This window comes from Colletotrichum gloeosporioides, assembly GCF_011800055.1.
Source record: "Colletotrichum gloeosporioides strain Lc1 chromosome Unknown consensus_47, whole genome shotgun sequence".
NCBI lineage: Eukaryota > Fungi > Ascomycota > Sordariomycetes > Glomerellales > Glomerellaceae > Colletotrichum > Colletotrichum gloeosporioides.
Genome location: NW_025544692.1, coordinates 350,645 through 378,315, shown reverse-complemented (window position 1 = coordinate 378,315; position 27,671 = coordinate 350,645). Strand labels below are relative to the sequence as shown.

Below are 27,671 nucleotides of genomic sequence, written 5' to 3'. Positions count from 1 at the left end.
AGTGGATAAGCACCCCGGAGATGGATGCGGGGAAGCTCACTCCAACGAGCCAGATCAAACATCACAGGGGTCTAAGGCGGAGGTTGGACCTTCCAACTTGGAAGTCACTGAGGACCTTGGGGGCGGTACCTTCTCACGTCTGAGCTGGGTACGGTTTCCACGTAGACAGTGGATCATGCTCCTCTGGCTTCTTTGCTTTGGATATATTCGCCTCCGCCCACTGACGCGAGACTTCCCACCACATAGAATCATGAGCTATTGGTTGGATTCGAACTACACGAGCACGTTCTGTTATCAATTTCTCTAGTCATTTGACAGATCTTCAGCCTACGTGTCGTTCGAGCCTAATCGTTATCATGTAACTCTCTGGGGAATGCATCCAAGTCAGCCGGCAATACTATCCGCTATATTTCTTTACCCTCGAGACGTGATTCTAATTGTGACCTCAGAGACCGGGATTATGCGACAGCCGACCGGCTCGCCTGTCCTTTCCGACGCCCAAGGCTCCGAGATCACAGCACCTGCATGAGCATCTGCCCATTAGCCTCCTCGAACTACCCCAGACCCACAGCTCCCGCCATTTCTCCGCATCAGTGACTGCGGGGGAGGGGACGATATCCGGAGACCTAGCATCGGTTGTGGGACTAGGTCGGAGAATACGCCGATGGGCCGAGGTGTTGCTTGTATTTAGGTCTGGTCACATCGAGTCTTCTCATAGATCTCGTCCGAGTTTGTGAGAGGCAGCTTACTCTTCTACTCTCTGTCTATCTGATTTGTCGATCTTCGCCCATCATGTCGCGCTCAGGAGTCGACAAGGACTCAGGCAAAGACCCTCAAGTGGAGATGCTCGATGACGCCGTCAAGCCATATTCTGCCGACGATGTAGTTATTCAGGATCGCGAGCTAAAGGAACGGCGTCTAGTGCGAAGGATAGACACACGAATGCAAGTGCCATTCTGCAATCAAGGTTGTTCGAGAAATATGCTGACCAGATATCCAGGATGCCGTTGATGATGCTACTCTATAAGTCTCGCCTTTCAGCAGCTTCCCTTACAACATACTGACATTTCGTGGGCACATGTCCTCAACTACCTGGACCGTAACAACGTAAGACAAGGCTTTCTTTGTATATGATTTATCTAGGGGCGAATGTACTAATAATCACGATATGTAGATTGCGACCGCAAGACTTGGCGACTTCGAGAAGGATATTGGCTTGGTTGGCACACAATACAACACCATCATCAGTGTCTTTTTTGTCGGATATATCTTGACTCAGGTGCCGACAAACATGATCTTGAACAAGATGCGACCGAGCATATTCCTGCCTGTTGTCATGTGCTGTTGGGCTGTGGTCAGTGCCTCGACAGGCGCGGTGCAGAACTACACTGGTGCTGTTGTGCTTCGGTTTCTCCTGGGTTTCGTCGAGGCGCCATTCTTCCGTAAAAGATCCGTTCCATCGATTCAAGTAATACATTATTGACATTCTATTAGCTGGTGCTCTCTACCTGTTCAGCTCTTGGTACACAAAGAAAGAGCTTGCGGTACGCATCTCAGTCCTTTATGCAGCTGGTCAGATGGCGGGGGCTTTTGGTGGATTGCTGGGAAGCGCAATAATGGGTGGAATGAATGGAAAATTAGGGTTGGCAGACTGGAGATGGCTCTGTAAGTCTTCTGCATTGGTGCCGCCGATCCTCCATCAGACTCATAAACTAACTCGGTGGTGGTCCAGTCATCATCGAAGGCACGATCCCTATTCCTGTCGCCGTCCTCACCTACTTCACTCTACCCGATTATCCGGCTACGACGAAATGGCTTACAGACGAGGAAAGAAAGCTTGCCACTCTACGCATCACAGAGGAGGCCGTTGAAGAAGACGACCGAGGCGAGGCGACTGCCTGGCAGGGTTTGAAGATGTCCTTCACTGACCCAGCGCTGTACATGATTTGGCTGATGCAACTGGGATTAAACACGGCAGCTTCCTTCACCAACTTCTTTCCGACCATTGTTGCAACTCTCGGTTACAATCAGCGAAACACCTTGCTCCTATCGGCCCCTCCTTACGTCTTCGCTGCCATTCTTGGAATTACCAACTCATGGCATTCAGATAAGCATCGCGAGCGATGGCTCCATATTGTCTGGCCCCAGGTCTTTTGCAGTGTTGGCTTCATCATCTCGGCCACTACTCTCAACGTCGCCGCTCGATACACCGCGACATTCATGATGATGAGCGTCTACGGCTCTTTCGGTTGCATTCTCTCATGGGTGTCAACAACCCTGCCCCGTCCGTCTACCAAACGGGCTGTGTCCTACGCTGTCGTCAACGCCGGAAGTAACTTGGCTAGTATATATGCCAGTTACTTCTACCCTAAGTCGCATGGACCTCAATACTGGCAGGCCAATATCCTAAATGTCGCCTTTGCTGCAATGTGCATTCTATTAGCTACGATTCTGCATTTCTACCTCCGATGGAGGAACAGAAAGCTTCGTCGAGCTGGTGACGAAGACTTACAGGCCGATGGTGTTCGTGAAGGGTCTCGTTCAAGAGCTCTTGGGGAGCGCTGGCAATGTCATCCCGCTTACCAGTACACTCTTTGAGTTGGAACACCGAGACAGTGTTGGCTCAAAGTACTGCATGCAGTCGAATAGGTAGAGATATTTTGTAAAGGCTCATAACAGGTACTTGGCTTGAGTCAAGCCAATAGCCATAATTTGAGAAGAGGGTAGTGAGTAAAAGTCCAACGAGCCATCTACTTCAATATGCGACGATTGGGATAGGGGTATCCCACATGGACACCAAGATCTGTCTGTCTCCCTCCCAGGGCTCTCTTCCATGTGATACCTGAAAATTATCGACCAGCAACAAATCGCCTTCTTCTAGTACCAGGCTGATTTCTTCCTTATCGATGACATCGATCAACTTGTCAAGAAGGTGTCGCGGAATTGGTGTCTCGTCTCCATATACGCATGGGACGTCTTTCAATCCGTTAGCTCAATACCAGTGTTCGTCAACTCAGAAAGCTCACAGGTCATGCCATCTCGGCCAATGTGAGGAGGGTCAAGAGCTCCGATATCTCGAGTAATGCCATGGCGTCCTACAAGTCCATTGAACCAGACAGGTCTACCACTTGATGGGAGTCTCCAAATGCCTGTGAGTGTCAGCTGCAGTCAAGGTCACACGCAGTTTTATGAAGTCTACCTGGGATATGCTGAGTCAACTCAAGAGTTCCGTCCTCTTGCCAATTGAAGTCATTTGTCAATTTCCGCACTTGCTTTTCGACCTTTTGGCGCGTCGTAGCTTCGTCGTCGCCGGGAACCAGCTCCTGCCCGAAGCTGTGCTCCCCCGCCCAGTTGAAGGAGTTGACCTTAGCTTCGTTTCCAGGTGCGCGAAAGACCATCTTCATGCCCAATCCACGTTTGTGCACTTGGTCTACAAGCTCGGGAATCTCAGCTTGGACCTTCTCGAAGACATTGGCGCTGTTGGCGATGGGCGTTGCACCACCTTGATTGATAAACTAATCAGCGACTTCCTTGCCATGCAAGCCATGCACGTCTCTTCCATACCTTTTGGTGCCTTTTTGACGCAATAAAAGTGGATATTAGAAGGGAAGCGCGTGTATCTCGAGTACTGTATGACATATGTCTGTTGAGTATCGTGAGGTAGTCATCGTAGGGAGGTTTCATACCTCGTTATGTTGATAAAACCGCGTCAACGGCGAACCTTCGTTCGCAGTCCATACGTTCTCCGCCAAGGGCGTTCTCTTTCCAGCCAAGCCGATCTGCACATGGGGATGAGATCCTCGGCCTTCCTCAGCGGCGCCAACGAGCTTGGCGAACGTATCTGCGGACGGGTGACCCGCCCCGCGGACTAGAACTGCACCGTGGCGTTCCAGAAGCTCTTGAAGTTTGCCGGATTCCCCTAGCTTTCGCAGAGCCGCAGCTGTATTTTCGACGGCAGGGGTGACAGCTCCTGTCTGCTTCACTTGGAGGCCATAAGGTAAAGTGTTGCCGAAGTAAGTCCGCGCTCCGGGGACTTCGAAAGTCTCGAACTCAATGGCCATAGTCGCTGCAGGCTTCTCGTCAGAAATTTCGGTTGAGGTTATTGACATACACGCTCGTTTGACGTAAAAGAATCCGATATTTCATCCGCATTTATGCTCAGACATCGGGAGTAATCCATCTCTAGTATCCGTCCTGCGAACAATTCGGACCGGAGTCGGATGCGCCCCGGGTGAATCATCTGCCATGCTTTCGGTGCCTGCAGCTTTCCCCCCAATGGCCGTCGTACGCTGCGATGGCGAATTTGGGATTGGAATCACGACATTTTCGGGGAATCCCCGACATCGACCACTGCCGCATTGGCTGGGGTGATGTTACTGCACCAGGCGACAAGTATCGGCAGCAAACACCGAATCCAAGAAATCGGTACAGTTTTTAGTTGGGTTGCTTCAGTAAATGGCTCCTTGTTTCCCTATTACTCGCTGCGCGGTCAGCACTGAATTGGGTGATTCGACATCTTGGCTCCAGTATGGCGTGCTCTGTACCCCAGCTCTGCGAGCGCGGACGCATCGTGCTAGCTCACAAGTCGGGAACTATCCGTCGCTAGCAGATTTTCACAAAAGCAGATCTCCAAGTGTTAAAACCGTGCTTTTCTATCGTTGGCTCTGGTTTCGTTGTCCTTGGCGACTTTTCACCTCTGAATCCTTGGTATCGAGTTGTCTGCGATAATGGCTTCTGAGGGCGATGTAATCAAAAGTAAGTGAACATTGATAAACAGGATCGTGGCTGTCTGACGTTCATGCTAACAATTTCATAGGAACCCCGGCAATCAGTACTGCCAGTGATGGCGCTGATGACTCTGTAAAAGATGGTCAGCTGGGAGTTGTGGAAGTCAATGTGTTGCAGGAGCGGACAATTGGCCTCTTTGGGGCTGTTTCGCTTGTCGTGAACAAGATCATTGGTGCAGGGTACGTTATTCTGGCTATTCTAGCCGATTCGATGGAGCTGACATTTTCTCAGAATATTTTCGACTCCTAGCACAATATTCAAGTTGTCAGGAAGTGTAGGGATGGCCTTGATGTGCTGGGTCATCGGCGCTATTATTTCAACATGCGGCATCTTTGTTATGCTCGAATTCGGTACTGCCATCCCCCGATCTGGCGGTATCAAGAACTATCTGGAACGCGCATTCAGCCCCAGACTCATGCAAACATGCATTTACGTGTTTTATTGCGTCTTCCTCCGTGGGTTTCATCCTTCCAACGTCAGCTCTTGACTAGAGCTTCAAGTCCCGGTCACTTCATCTAACCAAGCTTACGCAGAGGTTTCTGCAAGCAACGCCATTACCTTCTCTTCTTATATCCTAGTTGCGGCTGGCGTTGATTCAACGACATGGAAACTTCGCGGTGTCGCCATCGCCGGCGCTATTTTCTCTGTCGGAATTCACACCGTTGCACCCCGTGTTGGCAGAGGGATTCAAGATGTGCTTTCGGCTGTAAAGCTGTTTACACTCCTTTTCATCGTGTGCTGTGGCTTTGCTGCCTTGGCGGGGCATCTTAGGATAGAGAGTCCCCACAACTTCTCTAATGCTTTCGAAGGCACATCGAGCAGCGGATACAACATTGGCTCTGCCATTCTCAACGTCATCTTCTCCTTCCAAGGATATGACAACGTCAATGCCGTAAGCTGCATGGTACGACCAGTTCGAAATGTCACTGACATGAGACCCCAGGTTCTTTCTGAAGTTCGCAATCCTCAGCGGACACTCAGATTGGCTCTTCCCTTGTCTATGGGCGTCATCGCCGTGTTGTATCTTTTGGCCAACGTCGCATACGTAAGTGCAACCCCCGTTTAGAACTCCAGTCTGTGCCATATCCTGACTGAGGCTGCTAGTTTGCTGCTGTTCCTAAGGAAGCATTCATTGCTGCCAAGGTTACGGTTGCAGCGACTCTTTTTGAAAATGTCTTTGGTCCCTCCGCTGGAGCCAAAGCCCTCCCGGCACTTGTTGCTCTGTCTGCTCTCGGACATCTTCTCGGTGTCGCCTTCACAATCCGTGAGTTCCAGTTTGCCATCCAGGCCTCAAATAAAAGTTGGCTGCTTTACTAACTCCAGCAATAGCTCGGCTACTCCAAGAGCTTGCCAAGGACGGTGTTCTGCCCTTCTCCAACTGGTTCATGGAGAACAGGCCGTTTCGAACGCCAATTTACGCTCTGCTCCTTCATCTTGGTGTCACAATTCTTTTCATCTGCGCCCCGCCAGCCGGCGATGCATTCAACTTCGTCGTGTCGCTATCCAGCTATCCGACAACCGTCTTGTTATTTGCCATTACTGTCGGTTTGGTCAAGTTGCGCCTGACCGACCGCGCAAACTTCCAGTCGCCCCTCCCCGCCCCCTGGATTCTCATCGTCATCTATCTTGCGGCAAACATCGTGAGTCTTGCCAAAACTTAATACTTGTAGGGTTAATTGCTGACTCGGATAGTTCTTGATCGTGATGCCTTTCGTAAGACCCCCCAATGGAAAGGGGAGCACATCGTTGCCGTACTGGCTGTCCTCGGTCGTTGCTCTTGGTATCTTGTCGTTGGGAATAATCTACTACACCCTTCGTTTTGTGGTTGTACCGAGACTGCTGGGCTACAAACATCAAGAAATCCAGCAAGAGCTGAGCGACGGATCCAAGGTTACCAGATTCCAGAGAATCAAGAGGTGAACTTTGATCGTTCAGGATATTGGCCCCACTCAGGTCTCGTAAATAATTATCCAGGCCGACTCAACGAGAATCTGTTCTTTCCCCTGTAACGCTTACCTAACTCATATGCTATTGATAACTTCGAGTTCGGGCCACTGGGGACTACTCTCTGCTGAGTCGCTGCCAGGCAGAGTGTTCCAACCCGTTCTCTCAAAGTGGCTGGCAGTCGGTGCAGATGGGACACAACGGGACGATCGGAATACGATTTTGCGGGCATCTGAAATGTGATGGTCCCAAGGGGTTGGCAAGGTTCAGGTTAGAGACTTCCTTGCCTATATACTTGTATCAAGGCAACTAAATTTGAGCATTGAACACAGTATTCAGTATCACGATCGTCATCAAATTGGTTTACAGGAGCTTCAAGAGTCGCGGACGACTGCCTGTTGTGACGTTGCGAAACACCGCCTCTCTTGGCGGAGCGCTGAAGCTGGCAGCGGGTTGTGGAGACGGACATTGGAAAATGCGTTGAGCTCATTGATGGAAATTCCGTTGAATGACATCGGCAGGCCGGGGTTGGTGCAGCTCGCCTATTTCGTGCCTTGGCAACGGATTGGTGAGAATTGCACGAAAGGCTTCCAAAAGAAGGCTGGGCCAGAGCGTAATACGATGGGGACAAGATGAGATCTGGCCTAGTGCAGCTGCACGGGCCTGACTCTGTGGGATTTCTGGAAATGAAATCAGAGATAATATTCAGGGACCAGAGATGACATCAACGAGGGTTTTCGGCTATGTGACGAGATTTCGGGACGATTTGGAGTGGAGTCTGCTGTTTTTTCGCGGGTGGAATCGGCATTTGCGCGTCCACGATGACAATTCTCGGCTTCAGGAATGGGGAAAACACTGAGCACGGATGGGAAAACGCCTGTTAAGCCAAAGGGTCCTGATGAGACATCTCCAGTTTATTGCCGAGTGGTAGATGTCATAATAGTCTTACCGTGGAACAAAACACCGCTAGAAGGCGAATTGACATGGTCTGGAAGCAACGGAGCCCTCCGACGGCCGTTGAATGTTCGTCATGCACTTTCCCGACCTCGAAGACAGACCATCCATCACATGCGGGCAGACAACAACACAACACAGGATGGACGGGCGCTGGACAGAACAGCCAGCCAGCCGCCCAGGCAGATCCGGGGGGCTGTGCGAGCGTCGTTTTGGTGTGGTCAGGGAATCAGGGATCAACAGACAAGTCGAGAGATAGTGGACAGGGGGCGCGACCAGCCGGCAAGCTACCTCGGGAATGCTGTCGTCGCCCTCACCTCCAGCAACAACTCAACGAACACAGCTCAGTGCTGTGCTGTGGTGCTCCATCACGGCCTCTTCTTTCGCCGTCCGCCGTGACATGGAACAGACAACCTCCGGACTGACCGCCTCCCCAAAAAGAAAAGTCAAGGCCTCCCGGACTCCAGCGACTCCAGCGAGGACCAGCGACCGTCACGTTACTGCACCCGGGCTGTGCCGATTACACCCCGCAAATCGGTCGACATCACCCCACAATCGACGCTCTGGAACGATGGCGGCGCCATGCCCATTTGGGGCTGCTGCTGAGCGTGGTGCCATGCTGGTGTCACACGAATACTGCCGCGCATCCCGCTTTGCCCCCTGCGGAGATGCTCGTCCCTACGGAAATGCTTGCTCCTGTTTGGTGTGGCCATCCAATCCAATGGCTACCTTACGGATATGGCCTTGCAAGTTAGGGGATGGCCTGGTTATTGGGGGGTCCCATCAGATAGGCATGCCAAGGGGGCGCGGGCGACTGCGATGGGCGGGAGACGCTCTGGCGTATGGAGGGTTCATTATATGAATGCATGGCCGCTGCCACCCGGCGCTTTCTTTTAGCCCGAAGAGATCTCTCCCATCCCTTGCGTTACATTCAACGGACCAAGATACAGACGAATCATACAAATATCGATCGACCCCCAACATCCACACCAAACCGAAATTATCACGTACTATGTTCAGACAAGCCTCCAGAGCCTTTTCCACCAACGCTCGCGTTCCCCCGAGCTACTTCCTCCAGACCCCCCGCAGACTCGCCATGAGATGGTACGCATTTTCCCCGAGCCGATGAACATCCAACATTTGCCATGTTCGATTATGAACGAGGCATGCTAACGGAAGTGGCAACAGGATCCCGCCCACAGTAGCAGTCGTTGCCGTCGGCTACGGCTTGAACACCTACCGACAAGCCATGGTCCAGCGTCGCATCGCCATGGCTGAGCAGGCTGAGAGACAGGCAGTGGAAGACCGCAAGCGTGCGGCAAAATTGATGGATGCCTACGGAGACCGATCAAGCCTCGAGGAGCTCGAGAAGGCGATGCAAGTCTACGAGGCTCAGAACCAGGTCTAAGAGACCCGCCTACCCACTTCACCAACACATAACGACGACATCGTCAGTTACTACCAACCCAACATCGAACAATCGTATCGATCACACACGCATTGGCAAAGGCGTTTATGAGCGGCATCATTAGGAAAGGATATCATGGGAAAGTCTCCGGACATCGGAGCTGCACCAATTTGGAAGTGTGCATTTTTTTAAGGGATGCAGGAACGGAATGGCGTTACAGGCGAACCACGAATCTGGCACGCATCATCATTAAGGACGTGTATATATTAGCATCTGAGTACATATCGAACTACTCAACACAACAAACATATATCCTTTTGTCGCCACATCACCTCTTGAGATGTTGAATTGCAGCTCTCGACCCCTACGATACTTCCATGGACCTGTGACCCGGCATAGCGTAGGGTCTTACCCCAGTACCCCGCACGCGTCTCGTGATGGCTGGAAAACACGGTGGCGCTCACGGAGCCTTGGGACGGTCCAATCCGGGAGCTCTTCCCGCGCCGCCGTTCAGCTCCCTCGCGTAGCTGGAAGCTTGGCCCTTCAGCCACTCGAAGCCTTCGGTCGCAAATGCAGACACGAAATACGATGTGAAGATCAAGATATACGCAGTCAGCCTCGCTGCGATGCTTTCCCAAGCTCCCGAGCTTTTAAACCTGACGGCCTCGCCGTAGCCCGCGAACGACATGAATGCCGCAGTCTTCACCTTCCTGGGCGCGCCCGACTATTCATCTGTTCAAAGCTCGGTGTCGCAACTGCTCTCTGACATGGGGGGAGCTTCTTCGCGGTGAGTTGGAGTCTAAAGTTGGGCCCAAGATCGACCGGTGACCTAACTTGCGCAGTCCGCCACCCCCGCCCCGCGTCGCCGAAACGTTAAGCTCGACAACGGTATGGGTTCGCCACCTTCCTCCAATCATTTCAGAGAACGCACGACAGGCCATTCACTCCGCCATTCAGTTGCGCAATCTCTATCTGGCTGGGGACGACGCAAGCTCAGGACCCCAGGCGGTGGCTTCGCTGGTGGAGCACTTGGACGGGTTGGTCGATGAAGCTCGAGAAGCCGCCAACATCCGCGATTATGTTTCTCTTGTGATTGAGTCGACAATACTCAGCTTAACGACTGATCTGGGTCCGCCATCGAAGATACTGTTAGGTTTGGCACGCGCTGTAAACCCGTTTCTCAATCACCCAGATGCAGGGACTGAGCCAGGGCCGAGCTCCAATGGAGACGAAGCTTTGCCTTTCCCGTTCAGACAGTCCGACCTGGCACTCATTGACGACCCGGAGAAGGACCTCCTTGTCTTGTTGTACTACTGCGACCTTGTCAATCTCAAGGCCTCTCCCGACGAGATGGTGGCTCAGCTGACCAAGATGGCGGACAAATATGGCATAATCAAGGACCTCGACCTCCGCAAGGAACTGCTCCCCGAGATAGAGGTAGGTTCCCTATTTCCATATGATAAGGTCGACTCCTAACGATTTAGATCTACATTCACTGGGTAATGATGTACCTCACATCGAACGTCTCAGCTTTCCCTCCTCCGACCGCTCTTTCCGCAAGTTTTACAACCAAGTTAGAATTCGAAAAGAGCATCCAGATGAGTAGACTGTTGACCGTTTGTGAGATGCTACTTAATGATTCAAGGAGCGATCAAATTTGCTTTCTACTCATGTTTCTCAGGCGATGCGCCATGAATCAACAAAAGACATGGTGGCGGTCGCGGACGAAGGTGGTGTTAAAGGGATTGAAGAAGACTCGAGTCGGACGATCAACCTGGCACGTGGAATACGCAGAGAAGAACCTGTCTAGTCTAAAGCGACTGGAGGAAATTGGAGAAGAACGTTGGTCGCGGCGAGGATCACTAACGATAGGTCAGGAGCAGTTCGAGCTTGACAAAATCAAGGGGGACTAAGTTCGTAATCCTCATGAAATTATGAACACTGTTATTTCTACTTCGCCATAGGCTATTCAGATCCTTTCAACAGACATGTCTTACTGGCCATTATGTCAGATTGATGCACACTTCATCGGGAATCACTCTGAAGAAGTATTTGACTGCCGGACACTACACGGCATTCAGCCGATCTCCACCGAACTAATGGGCCCACCCGGCGAAAGCGGATGCCGGGTGGGCCCCGGAAACCTTATCAAGACCAGTAAGAAGGCTTCCCAGCAAAACAAAGTAGCAATTTTGACGTAGATATGAATTCAAGGAACCGCAAGGCAGTGTCCTATTTTTGTTGCTGTTGCGTGGGCTGTTGAGCGCTTAGCAGGAGTCTCGAACGTGTTCCTGGTTGGTGGGATGCATATCCCTGCAGCGCCAAGTCGACACATACGAAGCGCCTGTCGGCCTCAGCCGTACCAACAGCATGTTTCGTTAAACGCCCGGTTCTGACGCTTAAGTATAATGAGAAACCCGCCAATCGGCTTGTTGATATCACACGCCAGGTCATATTTGAGACGAGAACAAAAACTCTTAGGACTACGCATGATCGAGACATCGATGGACATCTCGCGTGTTAGGATCCAAGCTTCTGGTTCAGACACCCACGAGTTGGATGCCCATCCCCGCTAACTTGGCTGCCTGAGATGGGGCGGCTACTGGATGTGGGATTTCGATATCCTTAAGGTACCACTTTGGATGACAGAAGGATTTAGTGAGGTTTCTGTCCCTGAATGGATCATATTCCTGTTCAATTCCCCCTTTTCGGGTCTCGTTGAGTCTGCTTGTTTTTTCTTTCCTTTTCTCGCCGCACCTACACTCTTTCCTGCGTCTTCGCCATTCCTTTTTTGCAGAGTTCCTTCCTCAGTCTCGTTCATGCACTGAGGGAACACATTCACGATGCGCAACGCCATACACATTGCGCTGCTGGCCGCTGCAGCAGGAACGACCGCCCAGCTAACTTTGCCGTGGACGACTGACACTTTGAGCGCCAACTACTCTTTGCCTGAGCCGGACGGCCCGTGGCAAGCTCCTTGCGTGTTTGTCAATGGAGTACCGATTCCTCTGTGGCCCAGCGGTTCTAGCGCTACCGTACTCCTGACTCAGGATGTGAACGGCAGCTACATCCCCAGCACATCGGCCAACAAGACAGGAAAGTCACGAGGGGCTGTCGATGCATGGTTCAGTACATACTTTCTCTCAGGATCGTTCTATGGTTCCGAATACTATGACGAGGTGCAAATGCGAACAAAGCTGGGCACCTCCGGAGAACTTGACGTGAACTCAACCATCGTCGCCGCCAACAAATGGAGAAGCAGCAATGCCGACACCAACCCCATACCCAATGTCATGCCTACAATCGGCTTTCTTGGCCTTGGCCCCAAAGAATCCCCGAGCGACGACAAAACGGTCGGTTCGATTTTGGAGCAGCTGAAGGCAGCCGGCGGCATCAAGAGATCAGCTTGGAGTTTACATATGGGTAGCGCTGCTCTGGACCTCCCCGGATCACTCGTTCTCGGTGCCTATGAGCAGAACAGAGCACTTGGGGATGTCGGCCAATTTGCGATACAGCGAGGCCTCCCGACAGTCTTTCTTCGAGACGTTTTCATGGGGACGGAGGTCGGCGCAGCCTCTTCCTTTCCAGCATCGCCGAACGCAAGTTTTTGGGTTGAGCCCAAAGGTTTGGGAGCTGATTACGTCAAGACCTTTGGCGGCGCACAAGGCTCGGCCATAGCAACACCAAACCCTGTGTCGCCTTACATCTATCTCCCGACTGGCGTATGTGAAGCCATCGCTGAGAATCTGGGGTTGACCTACCACAACGGCACGGGACTATATCTGTGGGAGTCAAGTCGCAATGGCTCTCTCAACGACTTTATCAACTCTCCGTCTTACCTCGGCTTCGTACTTTCGGACAGTACTGTCACCAACTTGACGATCAAAGTGCCTTTCAAGCTCCTCAACTTGACATTGAGTGCTCCATTAGTGGAAAAAGACGTCAACTACTTCCCTTGCAAATCGTTCGACGAGTCAATTGCTGGTCAATGGCAACTCGGTCGGGCCTTCCTACAAGCTGCATTCTTAGGTGTCGACTACGATAGCAACTTCATGTACATGGCGCAAGCACCTGGGCCTGGCATTGAACAAAGTATTGTGCAGAGCTTTGACGGTTCAATCATCAAATCGAACGCCGCCGAGTCTTTTTCAAAGTCCTGGAGCAACTATTGGACAGTTACACCTCTTGAAGAAGACAATTTGGTCAACAAAGACAAAGGGATGACGGCAGGTGGTACAGCTGGGATCGTCATGGCTGCGATTGTCGGTGTCACAGTGGTATTGTGGTTCCTGCGACGTGGCAGAAAAAGAAGACAGGGTCCAGATGCCCCGTCGGATTACATTGACAAAGCGGTTGTTTGGTTCAACATAAGACGAGGGAAGAGTCGCAGAAGCACCGTCCTAAGTGACACAAGCTCAAATGCTGATACGGAGAAGGGATTTGCGATGGATCAAAAAGGGGTAAACGAGGTAAATGGAGATTATCTGCCGCCTGAGATAGGCGGACCAGAGTACGACGCCAAGGAGTTAGATTCAACAGCAAAACCGGCGGAGATAGATTCCAGATCCAGACCGGTAGAGATTGACTCACGGTCGAGGCCTGCAGAGATGGCAACCCCTTTCTCTCATGCTGCCGGCTATCCTAGATACGAGATGCCAGCTAACCCGATAGCATATGAGCTTCCTGGAAGCCTCGACAGGGTGAGAAGTTAATACCTAGGAGAAATCATTTAGATGGCGAGAGGTAGCATGATATCAAAGGGCTCATCGCGTGTTGTTGAGGTGTACAATATACATAGTCATGTCTATCTTACTTCATACTCTTTGTCCTTACTTTACTTGGTATTGATAGCCTCGACTTTCTTGAATGACTGAATGAGAGTGTATTTCTTGGGCTATTCTTTCTATAATTGTGTCTAGAAGACAAAGCTCTAGTTCTACGCGAGTTTCTGAGCTTTCTATCCACGAAACTGATATCAGAATTGCGGAGTCGGATGGAACATGCGCATTTCGGTTCCGACTGGTTCCGCGAATGGATAAGAGTCTCCCTCACACTCTGTCCCCGCATCAGGCAGAGTTCCATTCTGGAAATAGGTCTTAATATGGCCTTTGGTGCACTTGGATGGTGCGGCAAGAGTTGTGTGCTGTTCATCGTACGTTAACGAACTGGTACTGCAACATCCGCATGCATCGGCATTTACTTACGCCATATGAGTTCTGGACCAAGACTGTAGAGCCAGGAAACCCAGCGGAGTTGTTGCGGGCGCTAACTAGAGGTGTGATGTTGTCGAATTTGTTGGCGATAAACAAGATAGGATGATTTGTCTTGCCCTCGAAAGGCCCTGTAGCGTGTTTAGTTGACAGACCTGCTCAAATGGGCTACCTTAAAATAAGAATGCCTACCATCAAATCTCCATCGCGGACGGATGTTTCTCTGGTTGCAGGTAATAGGAAATGGGACGTTAATTGAACCAGTAGCTGGGCTGAGCCCAATCAACTCTTCCGACTGTCTCTTGACCTCTTCTAACGTCAGGTTATGCACTGGTGGATGATCAGCGCACATAATGACTGGAAAGGCGTCTGGCGTTCCATCCAGTATCTCCGGGAAGGGCTCGAATGGAGACACCGGCCTCGGGGTGCAAAGCGGGGCAGTTGAGGGCTTGTTGGGGTTGTAGTGCTCGTAGTAAGGCCTTCCATCTCCCCTCTCCAGAGCAGCGAGAATCTTGGCAAAATTCTCGAACTGGTACTGTGGCTCATAGAGGACGGAGGAAAGGAGGATCTTCACTTTCGAGTAGGTCACCACGGACGGCACGTCTGGTCCAGTCTCCTCATTTGCATTGATGACGATGGGCAGCGCCTTGAGGTCTGAGAGGAGCTTGTTGAACCTCTCTTCAATCGCTTGCGAGGATGTTGCGTAGAAGGCACATCTGTCAGGACCGGCCTGGTAGCAGAACTCGTAGAAGGCATACAGGACCTTATCTGTGTCCCTCAAGAAGTTGATGTGCTGGGAGTTGAACCACTCCCTGAGATGCACGTTGCCATCGTTGACCATACGCTCAACTTTGTCGGGATACATGGATGCGAAGACGCCTCCAATGATCGTGCCGTAGCTAAAGCCCCAGTACTTCAGCTTGTCGTATCCGGTCTGGTGAACTATCTCAAGCAAGTCTCGAACGTGAGATACGGTACCAATATGCTCAAGAATACCCGAGCTATTCATGGTATTCTCGCATGCCTGAGAATACGCCGCCCCTCTGACAAAGCTTTCAGCTAAGGCACCCTCATGAGCATCGGGTAGGCCTGGGTCTTGCATGCCCCATGTTTGGCGTTGCTGTGGGGAGGACCAGCACTCAACTCGGGGAACAGACGCGCCAACTAGTTTACGTTAGGTCCATGAAGACTGCACTTCTAATTCATGTACAACTCACTGCCTCTTGGGTCGAAGCTGATCAAATCCTAAAAGATAGGTATTAGCATGATATCGGGCCTAAACATCCTATGCAGGAATTACAACGCACATGATTCTCGCCGATAATCTCCTGCAAGTATTTGCCGTGGTGTTTCAAAGACCAAACTCCAGAGCCGCCGGGTCCCTAACCTAAAAGTTAACCCAGCTATCTGAAGTTCCACGCGATATCGCTTACACCAGGGTTGAAGAACACGGGGCCTTTGTAGTCGGACTTGTCTGTAGCACGTATTCTAGAAATCGCAATAACAACTCTGCGGTCATCAGATGTTTCCAGCCAATTCATAGGGAGCTTTCGGGGCCAATTAGCACCATCATCTTCTCGTGAAGGGAACTTGAGAACTGACATCAAGTCTAGCACAGTCAAATCCTCCGTCTTCAAAGCACTCATGCCACTCCAGGGTCCTGCTTGGCTTGATCTGAACATTGTAGTGTTAGTACTCAATGCTCACGGGTTTATCACAACTCATTACGTACCCTGGACCAACTCCAACCTGCGGAACCATGGGGCTCGTGAGCTTGTCGGTGTGTGGAAGTAGGCCATGGGGACGGAACGAAGCTACCCTTGAAAAGCGCCACCAGCCCGAGAGCCGAGAGCGCAGCAGCGGTGACCGCTGCCTTGCACTTGGATCTGGGCCGGGCCCCTTGAGTGGGAGCCGATAATTCAGCCACAAGTTTAGTGTCCATATTAAAATCAATGAGGATGATATTGCGCTTGCAGTCCCCGCCCGCTGTTTTAGGAGAAGCACAAGAAAAGAAAAGGGGAAAAGTAGAGCACCAGCCGGCTCAGAAGAGGATATCCTCTGGCTGACTTGTTTTACAGCTGGTCTATTCTGTGGGGGTCCTTTTTTCCGGATCGCTGACCATGTGGCCGGAGAGAAGCAGATGGTGTACCAGGTGTCTCGCCTCTTCGGGGTTAGCGCATCCTTCGAGCTTCTTGGCCATGGCCCGACTCGTACAAGTCGGTCGGGAGATAAGAAAGACGTTCGAGATTGCCTACTTGAGCCACGCTTGCATTATCTTTTTCATCTGATTATCTGAGTCTTGGCTATCAGCAGAGTCAGGAAGGTTTCTGCTGCACGGAAAAGAACGTGCCCCTGTGTCAGTTCCTGGCCGTCTCAATTAGCCACGTTTACACTTACTCGCCGAGATGTTTCAACGTACTGTCTTTGATGTTAAGGAGCTCCCAGTACTTCAGCGATCTTTGAGCCGGGTTCATCGACTGAATGACAGTAACCGCCGACCGGGACTCACGGCTTCATCTTGGGGGCGCCGGGCCCGCGTGCTCCGTTCTCGAAGCCGCCATCGGCCGTTAATGTCGGCAAATGTCTAAATTGCGGCGCACTAAGGGTGGATTCTCCTGTTCGGCACCGCTCAACGGATCTAGTTTCCAGGGTCCATCCCATCGACGACCAACCTTATCGCAAGCTATCGGTTCTGGAATGCTATCATTTCATCATGCCTCGGGAAGCATGGATGAGTGACGCGAGACATGGGAAACAATCCCACCAAGTATCGGACGAGTCGCAACGGCTCATGAATCGAACTACTATCACCAATGTTATCACAAGACCATGTACGATGACAACGTCTTCATTGTGATAGGTTGGCTTCCCCCGCGCAACCCCGCGCTGCCTCTGAGTCGAGCGGTAGATAACAACCGCGGGATGTCTTCCCGGGCCACACCAAACTCTGTCTGGACGGTTGTCGGTTGTCAATGAGCCGATCCCTGTGATAGGTGGTATCTGCGCATCAACGTGCAGCAGACAGACTTCTTGTTGAGAGGGCGGGGATCGTCTCAAAAGGTAACTTTAGGCAAGGCGTCGGCACGCTTACGCGCAGTATTGACTCAAAGTTTGTTAAAGTCGCCGCATCTTTCTACTCGGACCGCGAGCAGTTCGTCCGCAGCCCGACTTCAATCCGTCTTTCCGGCACCAAGTAGCCGAACAACGAGTCGCGATGCGCTTCATCACTTCGTTGAAAGGCCAGTTCCGCTCGGACCCTCGGCCGTCCGAGCAAGCCGCCGACGATAGCATCACGGTTTCACGGACTGCCAACGACGTGGAGGCGGCTGGCAAGACAGATGACGGAGTCGACAACCACGATGCTGACGACAAGATCAGGTCTTCCGAGCTGGTAGAGTCCGGAGTCGGCACGATCGAAGCAGTACAGGCAATATGGGGAAAGAAGGGAAGATGGCTCGTTATCACCGGGTTGGCTCTCATTATGATTGTGTAGTAAGTGCTCAATACCGATTTTTGTCCATGAGAAGAGACTCATCCGTGATAGCGAATTCGACAACACCACTGTTGCTATCTACAATAACTATGCGACATCATCTTTTTCGGCACTCTCCAAGTTGGCAACACTCGGCACAGCTAATGGTATCGTCTTCGCCGTCATCAAGCCGCCAGTGGCAAAGATATCCAATGTTATTGGCAGAGGACAGACGTACATCATGACGATTTCGTTCTATGTGCTGGGCTACATTTTGATGGCTTCCTCTCATGGCTTCGACTCTTACGCCGCTGGGGCCATTTTCTACACTGTTGGTCAGTCCGGGACTAACATAATGAATGACATTGTCATCGCCGACATCACTACGGCAAGGTGGCGTGGCTTTGCCATCAGCTTTTCGTTCTTCCCCTTCTTGATTACTCCGTGGGCAGCAGCATTCATCATCGAAGACGTGGTTAGGCCCGGTGGCATTGGCTGGCGCTGGGGAATTGGCATGTTTGCAATTCTCATGCCCATCGGCGGCGCATTCATTATCTCAACTCTGCTCTACTTCCAGCGGAAGGCAAAGCAGGAAGGCTTGACGCCATCTCAGAAGATGACATTGTACAGCTTCTGTTCTCAGATTGACCTTGGCGGCTCAGCTTTGCTGTCTGCGGGTATCTCCATGGTCCTACTGCCGCTGACACTCGCTGCTGGAAGCGCAAGTGCTTGGCAAACCCCATACATCATTGCACTTATCATCCTGGGCGGCCTCATTCTCATTCTGCTACCAATGTACGAGAAGTTCCTGGCCAAGCATCCGATTATGCCAGGGCATTACTTCCGTAACAGAACAATTGTTTTGTGTCTTTTTCTCATCGCTAGCGACTCCATCGGATTCTCTTGCACTCATACCTATCTTTACTCTTGGTCCACAGTTGCCCGCGGTTTCTCCGCGCGGGATGCGACATTCTTTCAGTACACTAATGGCGTCATGCAATGTGTCATGGGCATCATAGCCGGTCTGGCCATGGCCTACACCAGGCGGTACAAGTGGCTTCTCATTTCGGCCGCAGTCATTCGTATGATCGGGTACGGTGTCATGATTCGCCTAAGAGGTGCAGACAACTCGGTTGCGGAGCTTTTCATCGTCCAAATCATTCAAGGTCTAGGCTCTGGCATCATGCAACTATCGGTCTTAGTTCCTGCCCAGGTCGTCGTTCCTCACCGTGAGATGCCGCAGATCACCGCTCTGGTCATCTGCTTCTCCATTATTGGAGGCAGTATTGGTGCGTGCATTGCTGGGGGCATCTACACGAATACGTTCAAGCCGGCTTTGTACAGGTATCTCGGCAACGGGGCCCCAGGACAGCTTGTCGATTCGCTCTTCGATTCGATTGTTGGAACTGCGCCTGCGTGGGGCACTCCTGAGAGGACTGCGATCAATCATGCCGTGAGAAATAATTCCATTCCAATGTTCACATACATAATCATGTCAGCTTACCTCTCGCCAGTTTTCCGATGTTATGAGATATATGGTATATACAGCTGTTGGGGCTTCGGCGCCAGCGCTCGTCTTGTCCTGGTTCTTGCCCGACTTCGAGCTACCGTAAGTTATGACACTGTCTACTCTCAATGTTCTTCATTGCTAATTCAGCTAAAGGGACCGAAATAATCTGGTAGAAGAGTAATGACGTGGATTTAAGGCCTAGAATTTACTTACTCCCACCGTGTATCAAAGGTCGCCTGCCCTTTCAACCCAACAAAGATATAGACTTTCCTATTGATAATACATCATTCACACTCACAAGTATCACCAAAAGCCGCTATGAAGACACTTAAATTCACCATTCAATGGTTAACGCTGAGATAAGCGCGAACTTCAGCCCCTGAAAATTCCATGTGTCGTAGATCAGGTATAGAACTGGGAGAATGATAAATACTGTTGTTTTGTAATCCCCATCACGGCTAGCCAATGTGAGCTGAGGTTCGCCAGGCTATGGGCGGATCAATGCGGAGGCAAATGTGGCGCTGGAGGCAAGGATTCGGTCTAGTCTTCCACTCTGTCCGAAAATAAGTCAAGGCCGAGACAACGCAAGATTCCACTGCTCTAAACAAATCATCGTTAAAAATGTAATATCAAAGTGCTGGTGATTGGTGATACTAGCTCCATTCATCTGCACATCCGAATTATTCATGAGACGCTGAAAGTTGGTCCGATCTTCACACTACACGTAATTGCACCCTGGAATCTCACCGGCATTAGCCACGTCAGATATGTCCCAAATCTCAGGTTCAATTGCCATGGACGATGAATACACTGACATAATCATTTCCGATAAATGTTATGCTTTCAGCAAACACGATGAAGTATATATTAGATGCCATTTCGCATGGAGTATCTTAAAATACCTCCCGAAACCACCCGGACGGGATGCACCGCACCAACGCCGCGCCGGCCCATGTAAGCGCGCTTAGTGTTTTCAATTAAGCTTCTTAGTAGCGCCATCCCGCATCTCCTCTCTCGCACGGCTCGCTTCCATTTCCACAATTTTCAGCTCTCGCACTGTTGATTCAGGCGGGGTGGCTCACGGATGGGGTTGCTTTGGCATAACATCTTCTCGGCTGGGAGACGCTTCCTTCCCACAGTACCGGTATTGAGACATCGGGCCTAGAACACGAGCTTGCCTTGCGATGCTTTCGTAACCAAAGTCTCTTGCGATTGATGTTCGCTGATTCGTCCAGGAGTAGGGGGCAACATTTTTCAAATGCACGCTCATGTCGTGGCAGCCAGCATGGGTAATCAACTATCCATCCATGTCACTATAAGGGCCCTCTGGCGTGCGGAGTAAGACTCAAGAAATCTCACATTACCCACGCTCTTATAGCTTTTCAGTCAGACGCAGTTTATCTCCACTGTCTCATGAAGATCTTCGTTCCAGATAACATTCGGGCTTTAGGTAACAGACCACTATCTTAAGATCGGCACTGTCAACCACTTCCCTGGTTCTATTCAGGACACCTTTCGTTTCAACTCCAGGTGGTCTAGACTTTTTCCAACTCTGAGGATCAGTGGCGCTAATCCGAGGTTTTCGCCAGATTGGGGATCTCGTGTGGCTTTGCCTTGGAGTTCAACGCTGAGCAAAACTTGTCTAGAACCAATATCTCGGATCTTCTAGCTGATCCCGGAAAAGCCTCTGGTTGCCATGCACTAACTTCCACTCCACACGGACGAGCTAAAAGTATCGGCCTCGATTTGGGGATGCTTAGGCCCTCTGGACCGACAAGGTGGCTCTTACAGAACGCGCTAGATTCTCACGCAAACACTTCGTGTTTTCAGAGACGCAGCATCGATTCCTCAGCCGAATACTCATCAGGCTCGTCAGGGAATGAATTTCTTGTATAAAACAGACTTAAAATCCCCTGCCAACAGATGTTTCTTCTTCTCATCATCACACTCACTCTCCAGATCACTCTTCTCTACAGTCTCTCACTTAGAACCCCACATTCGCTCAAACTCACTCTCTTTCACAAGAAACTTTTTCAACAACTATCAAAATGCATGTCCCTACTTTCGGTCAGTTTGCCACCGTTGGCATGGCTTTCTTCGCCGCCACTGCTCTTGCTGCCCCTGTCGCTGAGGCTGCTCAGGGTGGGCTTGTCGAGGTGAGACCATCCGTTCCAGGGGATTCTCATTGGTTCCAGCATTGGTATACAGAACTCTTGGCTAACATCAATTGACTTTCAGGTCCGCGCTGACGGTAATGCGGTAGGCTAGAGCTCACTATAATTCCTCTACGAGGCTGCTTGGAAGCTAACAATCTTCATAGGCCATGACTGGCGCAGAACTCGTCACTCGCACCTTTTCTAAGCAGTGCAAGCGTACCTTCTGGAACCTCAAGGGTAACTGCAAGGATGAGAAGTATGGCAGCAAAGGTGGAAACAAGGTTGATGTCTGGGGAAACAAGAACGGTGGCGGCGACAATGGCCAGTATGGCAACAAGGGCGACAACAAGGGTGATCAATGGAACAACAACCAGGGCAATGGCAAGAACCAGAAGGATGACGACAAGTACAACCAGAAGAACGATGACAACGATAACAAGAGCAATGGCGACGATGACAACAACAAGAACGAGGACAAGGGCGATCAGTGGGACAACAAGAAGAACGACGACAAGGACAACAACAAGGGCGGTGACAAGGATGTCTGGGGCAACAAGGGTGCCAACAAGGGAGGCAACAAGAATGGCGGAGGCAACGACGACAAGTATGGCAACAACGGAGGCAAGAAGGGCTCTTGGCGCCGCCAGGAGACCGAGGATGTCGACAACCAGAATGTCGACGGTGAGGATGTTGATGGTGAGGATGTCGATGGTGAGACTGACGACGTTGAGGTCGAGAACGCCGATGACCTCAACTGAAGTCACTCTGCTTCAGATCGTTGGAAACGATCTTGACTACGCCACTGCTAGTCACTATTCTTTCCTGCGCGGCTGAGCCTCCATCACAATGAGGTCTGAATCTCTACTGTTTCTCAATAATCCCCAGTTCCTGACTGTACTTAAATGTTAGCCTGATCCTAATCCCACATTTAAAGTTACATGTCAGATAAATCAGATTTTCAGATGTGCACCTATAAATCGAAGTTGTGTCTTCCAAGATTCCATGAAAATCTAACATTACAGCGCTATTTCAAAGCCTATCAACGTCCATAATGAAGCTACCAACCAAGGAGACCATCGATAGCCTTTGCAGCCAGAGTCCGTGTCAGGGAAGGAAAGGGCGCCATTACTCTTACAACTATAGCTTCCTGTGAATGTAGATCTTCCACCTTTCGGAGTGGCATATTCATCGCCCAAAGCTTGGCACGAAAAGTCTTGATCATATGAATCAACCTGAAAATTTTCAACTTGAGAGTACCCCTCAAGTAGCCCATTACTAGACAATTTAGGCGTTAGGTCATGCTGGCATCGTTTGGATAAAATGGAAGAGCTTACAAAAACCCTGTGGACCATTTCGAACCTTTCATGACAAGCGTATTCATGGTCCTTTGAGGCCACCGCCAAGCGCCGGTAGATGCGTTGGTGACGGAGTCAGTCGTGTTGAAGTCCATTACTAGAGCCGGATTCTCCACGATGTAGATGGCCCCCGCATCGTATCGCCCGCTAGTATCACCGTAGTTTCTCCAGTTTACGCCGTAAAATAGGTTGACCAGTTGCTGGTTTTCGCTGATAAATAGTGAATCGCTAACCTGAAAAGGAATGTCCAGGCGAATCATGCTACATCTCTGCACAGACAAATACCCAACTGAAGACGGCGGCTCTATGTATTTCAAGCTTCGGACTCCGTTCAAAGCTAAGGTGTTGATCTTGCTGTGTAGTCTGCCTTCCACGCGAGGCATATCGAATGTGACCTCAACTTCCCTATCGGTACCATATGCTGTAACATCCAATCTATCGATGGTCTGGGCAGTGACAGTAAGTTTCTTGATATTTTGGCCTTGAATGGAGATGATTCCATAGTCCCGATCTTTGTCGAAGATCCAGTCAATGTCTTCGATGTCGGTCTCATGAATTCTGATGTTTCCTGATCTTTCTGTTATGGCGGGAAAGCCGGCTGGACCCCACGTGATGCTCTTAAGGCCATAAACCCCGTCAAAGAAAAACGAGCCTATACGGACCAGGCTCGGGAACGATAGTGATGGTACGTCTGTCATCGTGATGAAAAGAGTTTGACCGACAGTCTCCAACAGTGGGAGCGAGTCTCGTCCGCTAGGCGCAAATGACCCTGTAACCTCCCTGAGTTTTGGAGCGGAGAAAGAGATATCGTCGTGGATGAATAGAGTCCCATTCACTTTGACCAAATTCGGTAGTGAAATAGTGACGTTACTAGATTCCCCAGATTTGGTGGCCATGAGAAATCTTCCAGAAATCGTGTCGCAGTTGCTCAGCAAATCGGCTTCATCTTGCGAGCTGATCAACTCTCTTTCCGATGACTCGCCTGAAGTCGCACAGTCCAGCATGGTGCACAGTCCTTGTATACACGTAAGTGGGGTATTCGAGACAGACATAGGCGCTGCTCAACTCCAAAGACCTACCGAGGGTTATCAAGCCTGCCATGAACCAAATATTATGCTTCATTGTCACAGCTTCTTTTCCAGATCCGCGCAAGCTTTGCTGTCGAGGTTAATACGAAGAAACAAGTGTACAGGGGAACAAAAGTTTGGCAATGTACTTAACTATCCCATGGGCCGTAAGTGGTTTTCTATTGAACGCCGCGGCCTTGGCTTGCTGTCCCAAGATGCGGGTGTTAATTTCCCTTGCGGCACAGCACGGCGCAGCGCTTTCAATTTTCGTCGTCTTCTGCTTTGCTAGGCGCAAAATGCCAATCAAATATGCAAGCCAAGATTTGTCTTCAAGTCTGACTGGCTCATGTGGTAAGCGAAATTCTCTCGCATAACCAATCCCTGCCCAACCAAGTTTGTTGGATTCATCCTGATCCTTCCTCGTCAGTTGCTCTATAGACTGAAGCAACTGAGACCTATCACAAGCAGTATATATGCTGCTTGTTTTTCTCCCAGCTGGTCAGGAAGAACTTTCGCTTTCAGGGAACCTTCCCACCAGCGATCCATCAGTGAAATGGTGCACATTTGCTTTTTTGGTCATTTCTCCTTATTTCAAAGGAGGTTAATTTCTAGAACTAGAAATGCGTGGTTTCTTTTGATTCCGTTCCATCTCTGACCTTGCAAAATATATTGTGTCAGGCACACACCCTTCGCATGCCGTTTGCCCATGGTTCCTTGACAGCCTTCTTTACACCGAACCTTTGGCTCAGAACCACCCAAGACCCGGTGACAACCAACTTCCTAAACGACCGCGGATCAGCATCGTCTCCAAAACCTGTCTGCAGCCAGCTTCGCGCGTCCTCCCATTCTATGAATCCCAGGTTCTCAATGCTCTCCTTGGTGATCAGTCTCTCCATCATCTGATGCAGAGGGCCGTCACGAGGCCATTTGACAGGAGCCGAATAGGGATGCTTGCGCCGTTCGTACAGTTCTTGTGTAATAAATGGCTTTCCAGCCTCTTTGAGAATCCACTTCTCGCTCAATGACTGTCGCGCTGCACTGAGATTCTTCCACCAGAGACTCGCGCCAGTGCCTACAGCCTCACCTTCGGCCTGGTTGTACGCAATTTTGAGACTTGGGGGCAGGGCATTGACGTACTCGGCCAAGTGATGATCCAAAAATGGTGGCCGAGCCTCGACACTGTGCGCCATTTCAGTGCGATCACCCAAGCAGGTTAGGATCATGTTCGCAAGCGGCGATTTGGTGTAGACCCAGAGAGACGAGTGCAGTGGGTGCCAGCTCTCGTCCATCTTCTTCCGGACATCAACTGGCACTGAGGCAGCAACAGACTCCCTCATGTCCAGACTTGAGTATTTCTCCTTGACCCAAGGCGCAAACAAATCTTTGCTTGGTTGCCATCTCATGGCATTGGTCCCCACTGCTAGTCCGTGCTGAGACTTATCCTTCCAGCCATGGTCGAACATACCAATTCTGTCGAACATTTTCGTGATATCTTCCGTCATCTCTCGATGCATGCCTTCACGCACCTCATTGTTCTTGTTCAAGGCAGAAGATGGCCACGCATGGTCCGGCTCCAGCAGAAAGTCCGGTAATAGGAAAGGGTAGCCAGCAAAGTGTTCATCTGCGCCTTCTCCGGTAAGGACAACCGGCACACCATATTGTCTTGGCAAAGTAGACAAACAGAACTTCCCCACCGTGTTAAGATCAAAGTGGTGATGTTCAACGTGATAGATTGCATCAGCAAAATTGTTGGCCAACTCGGTCTCGTTCATGTCCTTTTTGATGATCTGCACGCCCAGCCATTCGGCTGATCTCTCGGCAATGTCTGTGTGAAGTGTTAGCAAATTCAAGAGTCCTTGGATAAGTGCTTTTTGGCACTTGGGATGTACTAACCGGCCTCATTGAACCCCGATGTTTCCGGGAATTGAATGGTGAAGCATGCTATTCTCTTTGTTGCATCTTGATTCCCCAGCAGAACGCCTTCCTCGCGAACCAGTTTGGTCACTATGCCTGCGATAATCGACGAATCAATACCACCTGAGAGATAGATGCCAACAGGGACATCGGCGCGAAGGCGAAGCTTGGTCGCTTCTATAATGCGTTTCCGAACTTCCAAAATAATTTCATCAAGAGTGCGATTCTCTACGTCATGCTGGATCGGATGTCAGTGAGGGTTTTCACGGTTAAAGACCGCGTATAGCGTCACTGACCTTATCTTTGTACTCCGGGTCCCAATATTGGTGGTGTTGAATCTGACCGTCCCGGGAGATCTCCATCCATGTCCCAGGGTTCAATTTCCATACGCCCTTAAATACCGTGTTCTCGGCTTGAAGAGAAGATCCGCTGATGAGGCCGTAGACATTCCACTCGGGTTGCCAGCCCAGAGCTAGAAAGCCTTTCATTTCCGAGGTCAACAGCAAGCGTTTGCTGGCACCCTCTCCGTGAATGGTCCAGAACATGGGCTTGATGCCAAATCGGTCCCGGGCGATAATTACACGTCCGTCTCTTTCATCGAAGATGACGAAAGAAAACTCTCCTCGAAGATATTCGAAGAACCCTGGGGCGCCATGGATCTTGTAAAGGGCAATGAGGACTTCGCTATCGCAGTGGCCTTTGAACCTGTATCCATGCTCCTTGATACATCGCTCTCTAAGGGCGTCATGATCATATATCTCTCCATTGACAACCGCATGGATCTTTGCGTCGTCGCTATGCATGGGCTGCACACCATCTGGGGACAGATCGTTGATTGCAAGACGTCTGTGGCCCAAGCCTACGTGTGTAATATTAGGCTCTGTTCTCAGTTCGAGGGCCAATCACACGTACCTATGGCCCCATCCTCACTGATCCAGATGCCAGACGCATCAGGGCCACGATGAGCAATAGTCTCGAGGCTCTTCTCGAGCTGGCTGCGAAGCGTTTCGGCGTTGCTTCTCTCACTTTGAGCATGCTCGGCTTTTCCGCTGGTGCCATTCGTACCATTGGTACCGCTCACTCCATTGCCAGAGGCGCCTCGTCTGAGAGTGATAGCCGCCGTTATTCCGCACATAATTCGATCGTGTATTTGAAGTAAGGTGGAGAATTTAACGATGAAACGAAACAAACAAATTCCGGATTTGCGTTTCTTTGAGAGTCATGAACACGCTAGTTCCGGAACAATCGGCTGTGCTTGTGCGGGGGGGTTGTGTGAAAGGCCCGAGGGAAGTCAGACTCAGCTCCTAAACTGCGGGTAATAGGCACACGTAGAGGACTGAATCGTTTGCGTATTCTTGAAAGAAAAGGAGACAACTACGCAGTTCAATACCCGCTTACTAAAACAACTTCGTGCTCACATTGCCTCTTTTGCCTCATCTTATCCGAATCAAATGCAACATTGTACGATTGTCCACCGAAGTGTCGCAGGCACCACAGCCAAGCACATTTGCCCAGAGTCTTGGCTGGTACGATGCCTTCGCCAGAGCGGATAATCATGGAGTGAGACGGGGTAGCTGTTTCTTTTACGTACTTGGTTTTCACTTCGGACGGGCGAAGCGAGGCTTGAGCAGCTGAAGAATCATGCCTAGCCTTTGGAAGGCGGGACTGTAAACCTTATTCTAACCAAGGATCTCATCTTGAATGAAGCAAGCGACCCGCAAAGGAGCCGGGGAGTTAATGACTCTGGCCGAGACGATCGCTTAGCTGTAGCTGACTCGGTCCCGGTGGAGGGGGGTCTCAAGCAACGCTACCCCGCTACATATTTTTAAAGTTTGCAGGGCGCCAGCGCTTCTAGCTAACAGTTGGCCGTTTATCCTGTGACAACCAGCACAT

General features: G+C 50.7%; 11 protein-coding genes across 11 annotated transcripts; 7 read left to right on the top strand and 4 right to left on the bottom strand.

The window, feature by feature from the left end:
- Positions 1 to 792: 792 nt before the first annotated feature.
- Positions 793 to 2,598, top strand: GCG54_00005834 (putative transporter; the record flags this gene model as incomplete). The annotated part of the gene is made up of 5 exons (XM_045405850.1): positions 793 to 921; positions 1,042 to 1,107; positions 1,175 to 1,442; positions 1,495 to 1,665; positions 1,733 to 2,598. 5 exons carry the CDS (start codon positions 793 to 795, stop codon positions 2,596 to 2,598), a joined length of 1,500 nt encoding a protein of 499 aa, XP_045264248.1.
- Positions 2,599 to 2,755: 157 nt separating this feature from the next.
- On the bottom strand, positions 2,756 to 4,061 carry GCG54_00005833 (uncharacterized protein; the record flags this gene model as incomplete). The annotated part of the gene is made up of 5 exons (XM_045405849.1): positions 2,756 to 2,976; positions 3,027 to 3,149; positions 3,200 to 3,502; positions 3,565 to 3,628; positions 3,687 to 4,061. 5 exons carry the CDS (start codon positions 4,059 to 4,061, stop codon positions 2,756 to 2,758), a joined length of 1,086 nt encoding a protein of 361 aa, XP_045264247.1.
- Positions 4,062 to 4,727: 666 nt separating this feature from the next.
- On the top strand, positions 4,728 to 6,708 carry GCG54_00005832 (High-affinity methionine permease; the record flags this gene model as incomplete). The annotated part of the gene is made up of 8 exons (XM_045405848.1): positions 4,728 to 4,755; positions 4,817 to 4,967; positions 5,020 to 5,243; positions 5,289 to 5,680; positions 5,732 to 5,833; positions 5,893 to 6,052; positions 6,118 to 6,428; positions 6,481 to 6,708. 8 exons carry the CDS (start codon positions 4,728 to 4,730, stop codon positions 6,706 to 6,708), a joined length of 1,596 nt encoding a protein of 531 aa, XP_045264246.1.
- A 1,990-nt stretch (positions 6,709 to 8,698) lies between these two features.
- GCG54_00005831 (uncharacterized protein) lies at positions 8,699 to 9,094 on the top strand (the record flags this gene model as incomplete). The annotated part of the gene is made up of 2 exons (XM_045405847.1): positions 8,699 to 8,790; positions 8,875 to 9,094. 2 exons carry the CDS (start codon positions 8,699 to 8,701, stop codon positions 9,092 to 9,094), a joined length of 312 nt encoding a protein of 103 aa, XP_045264245.1.
- Positions 9,095 to 9,780: 686 nt separating this feature from the next.
- GCG54_00005830 (uncharacterized protein) lies at positions 9,781 to 11,007 on the top strand (the record flags this gene model as incomplete). The annotated part of the gene is made up of 3 exons (XM_045405846.1): positions 9,781 to 9,881; positions 9,937 to 10,531; positions 10,579 to 11,007. The coding sequence occupies 3 exons, from the start codon at positions 9,781 to 9,783 to the stop codon at positions 11,005 to 11,007; spliced, it is 1,125 nt and encodes a 374-aa protein (XP_045264244.1).
- A 930-nt stretch (positions 11,008 to 11,937) lies between these two features.
- GCG54_00005829 (uncharacterized protein) lies at positions 11,938 to 13,806 on the top strand (the record flags this gene model as incomplete). Its single annotated transcript, XM_045405845.1, has 1 exon — positions 11,938 to 13,806. One exon carries the CDS (start codon positions 11,938 to 11,940, stop codon positions 13,804 to 13,806), a length of 1,869 nt encoding a protein of 622 aa, XP_045264243.1.
- A 263-nt stretch (positions 13,807 to 14,069) lies between these two features.
- GCG54_00005828 (uncharacterized protein) lies at positions 14,070 to 16,103 on the bottom strand (the record flags this gene model as incomplete). Its single annotated transcript, XM_045405844.1, has 7 exons — positions 14,070 to 14,237; positions 14,299 to 14,435; positions 14,497 to 15,468; positions 15,522 to 15,549; positions 15,612 to 15,686; positions 15,738 to 15,964; positions 16,037 to 16,103. 7 exons carry the CDS (start codon positions 16,101 to 16,103, stop codon positions 14,070 to 14,072), a joined length of 1,674 nt encoding a protein of 557 aa, XP_045264242.1.
- Positions 16,104 to 17,518: 1,415 nt separating this feature from the next.
- Positions 17,519 to 19,467, top strand: GCG54_00005827 (Siderophore iron transporter 3; the record flags this gene model as incomplete). Its single annotated transcript, XM_045405843.1, has 4 exons — positions 17,519 to 17,796; positions 17,849 to 19,229; positions 19,291 to 19,385; positions 19,440 to 19,467. 4 exons carry the CDS (start codon positions 17,519 to 17,521, stop codon positions 19,465 to 19,467), a joined length of 1,782 nt encoding a protein of 593 aa, XP_045264241.1.
- Positions 19,468 to 21,334: 1,867 nt separating this feature from the next.
- Positions 21,335 to 22,200, top strand: GCG54_00005826 (uncharacterized protein; the record flags this gene model as incomplete). Its single annotated transcript, XM_045405842.1, has 3 exons — positions 21,335 to 21,442; positions 21,525 to 21,545; positions 21,607 to 22,200. The coding sequence occupies 3 exons, from the start codon at positions 21,335 to 21,337 to the stop codon at positions 22,198 to 22,200; spliced, it is 723 nt and encodes a 240-aa protein (XP_045264240.1).
- A 572-nt stretch (positions 22,201 to 22,772) lies between these two features.
- Positions 22,773 to 23,919, bottom strand: GCG54_00005825 (uncharacterized protein; the record flags this gene model as incomplete). The annotated part of the gene is made up of 2 exons (XM_045405841.1): positions 22,773 to 23,812; positions 23,877 to 23,919. 2 exons carry the CDS (start codon positions 23,917 to 23,919, stop codon positions 22,773 to 22,775), a joined length of 1,083 nt encoding a protein of 360 aa, XP_045264239.1.
- A 619-nt stretch (positions 23,920 to 24,538) lies between these two features.
- On the bottom strand, positions 24,539 to 26,913 carry GCG54_00005824 (putative asparagine synthetase [glutamine-hydrolyzing] 2; the record flags this gene model as incomplete). Its single annotated transcript, XM_045405840.1, has 4 exons — positions 24,539 to 25,689; positions 25,758 to 26,016; positions 26,075 to 26,637; positions 26,691 to 26,913. The coding sequence occupies 4 exons, from the start codon at positions 26,911 to 26,913 to the stop codon at positions 24,539 to 24,541; spliced, it is 2,196 nt and encodes a 731-aa protein (XP_045264238.1).
- Between the last annotated feature and the right edge of the window lie 758 nt (positions 26,914 to 27,671).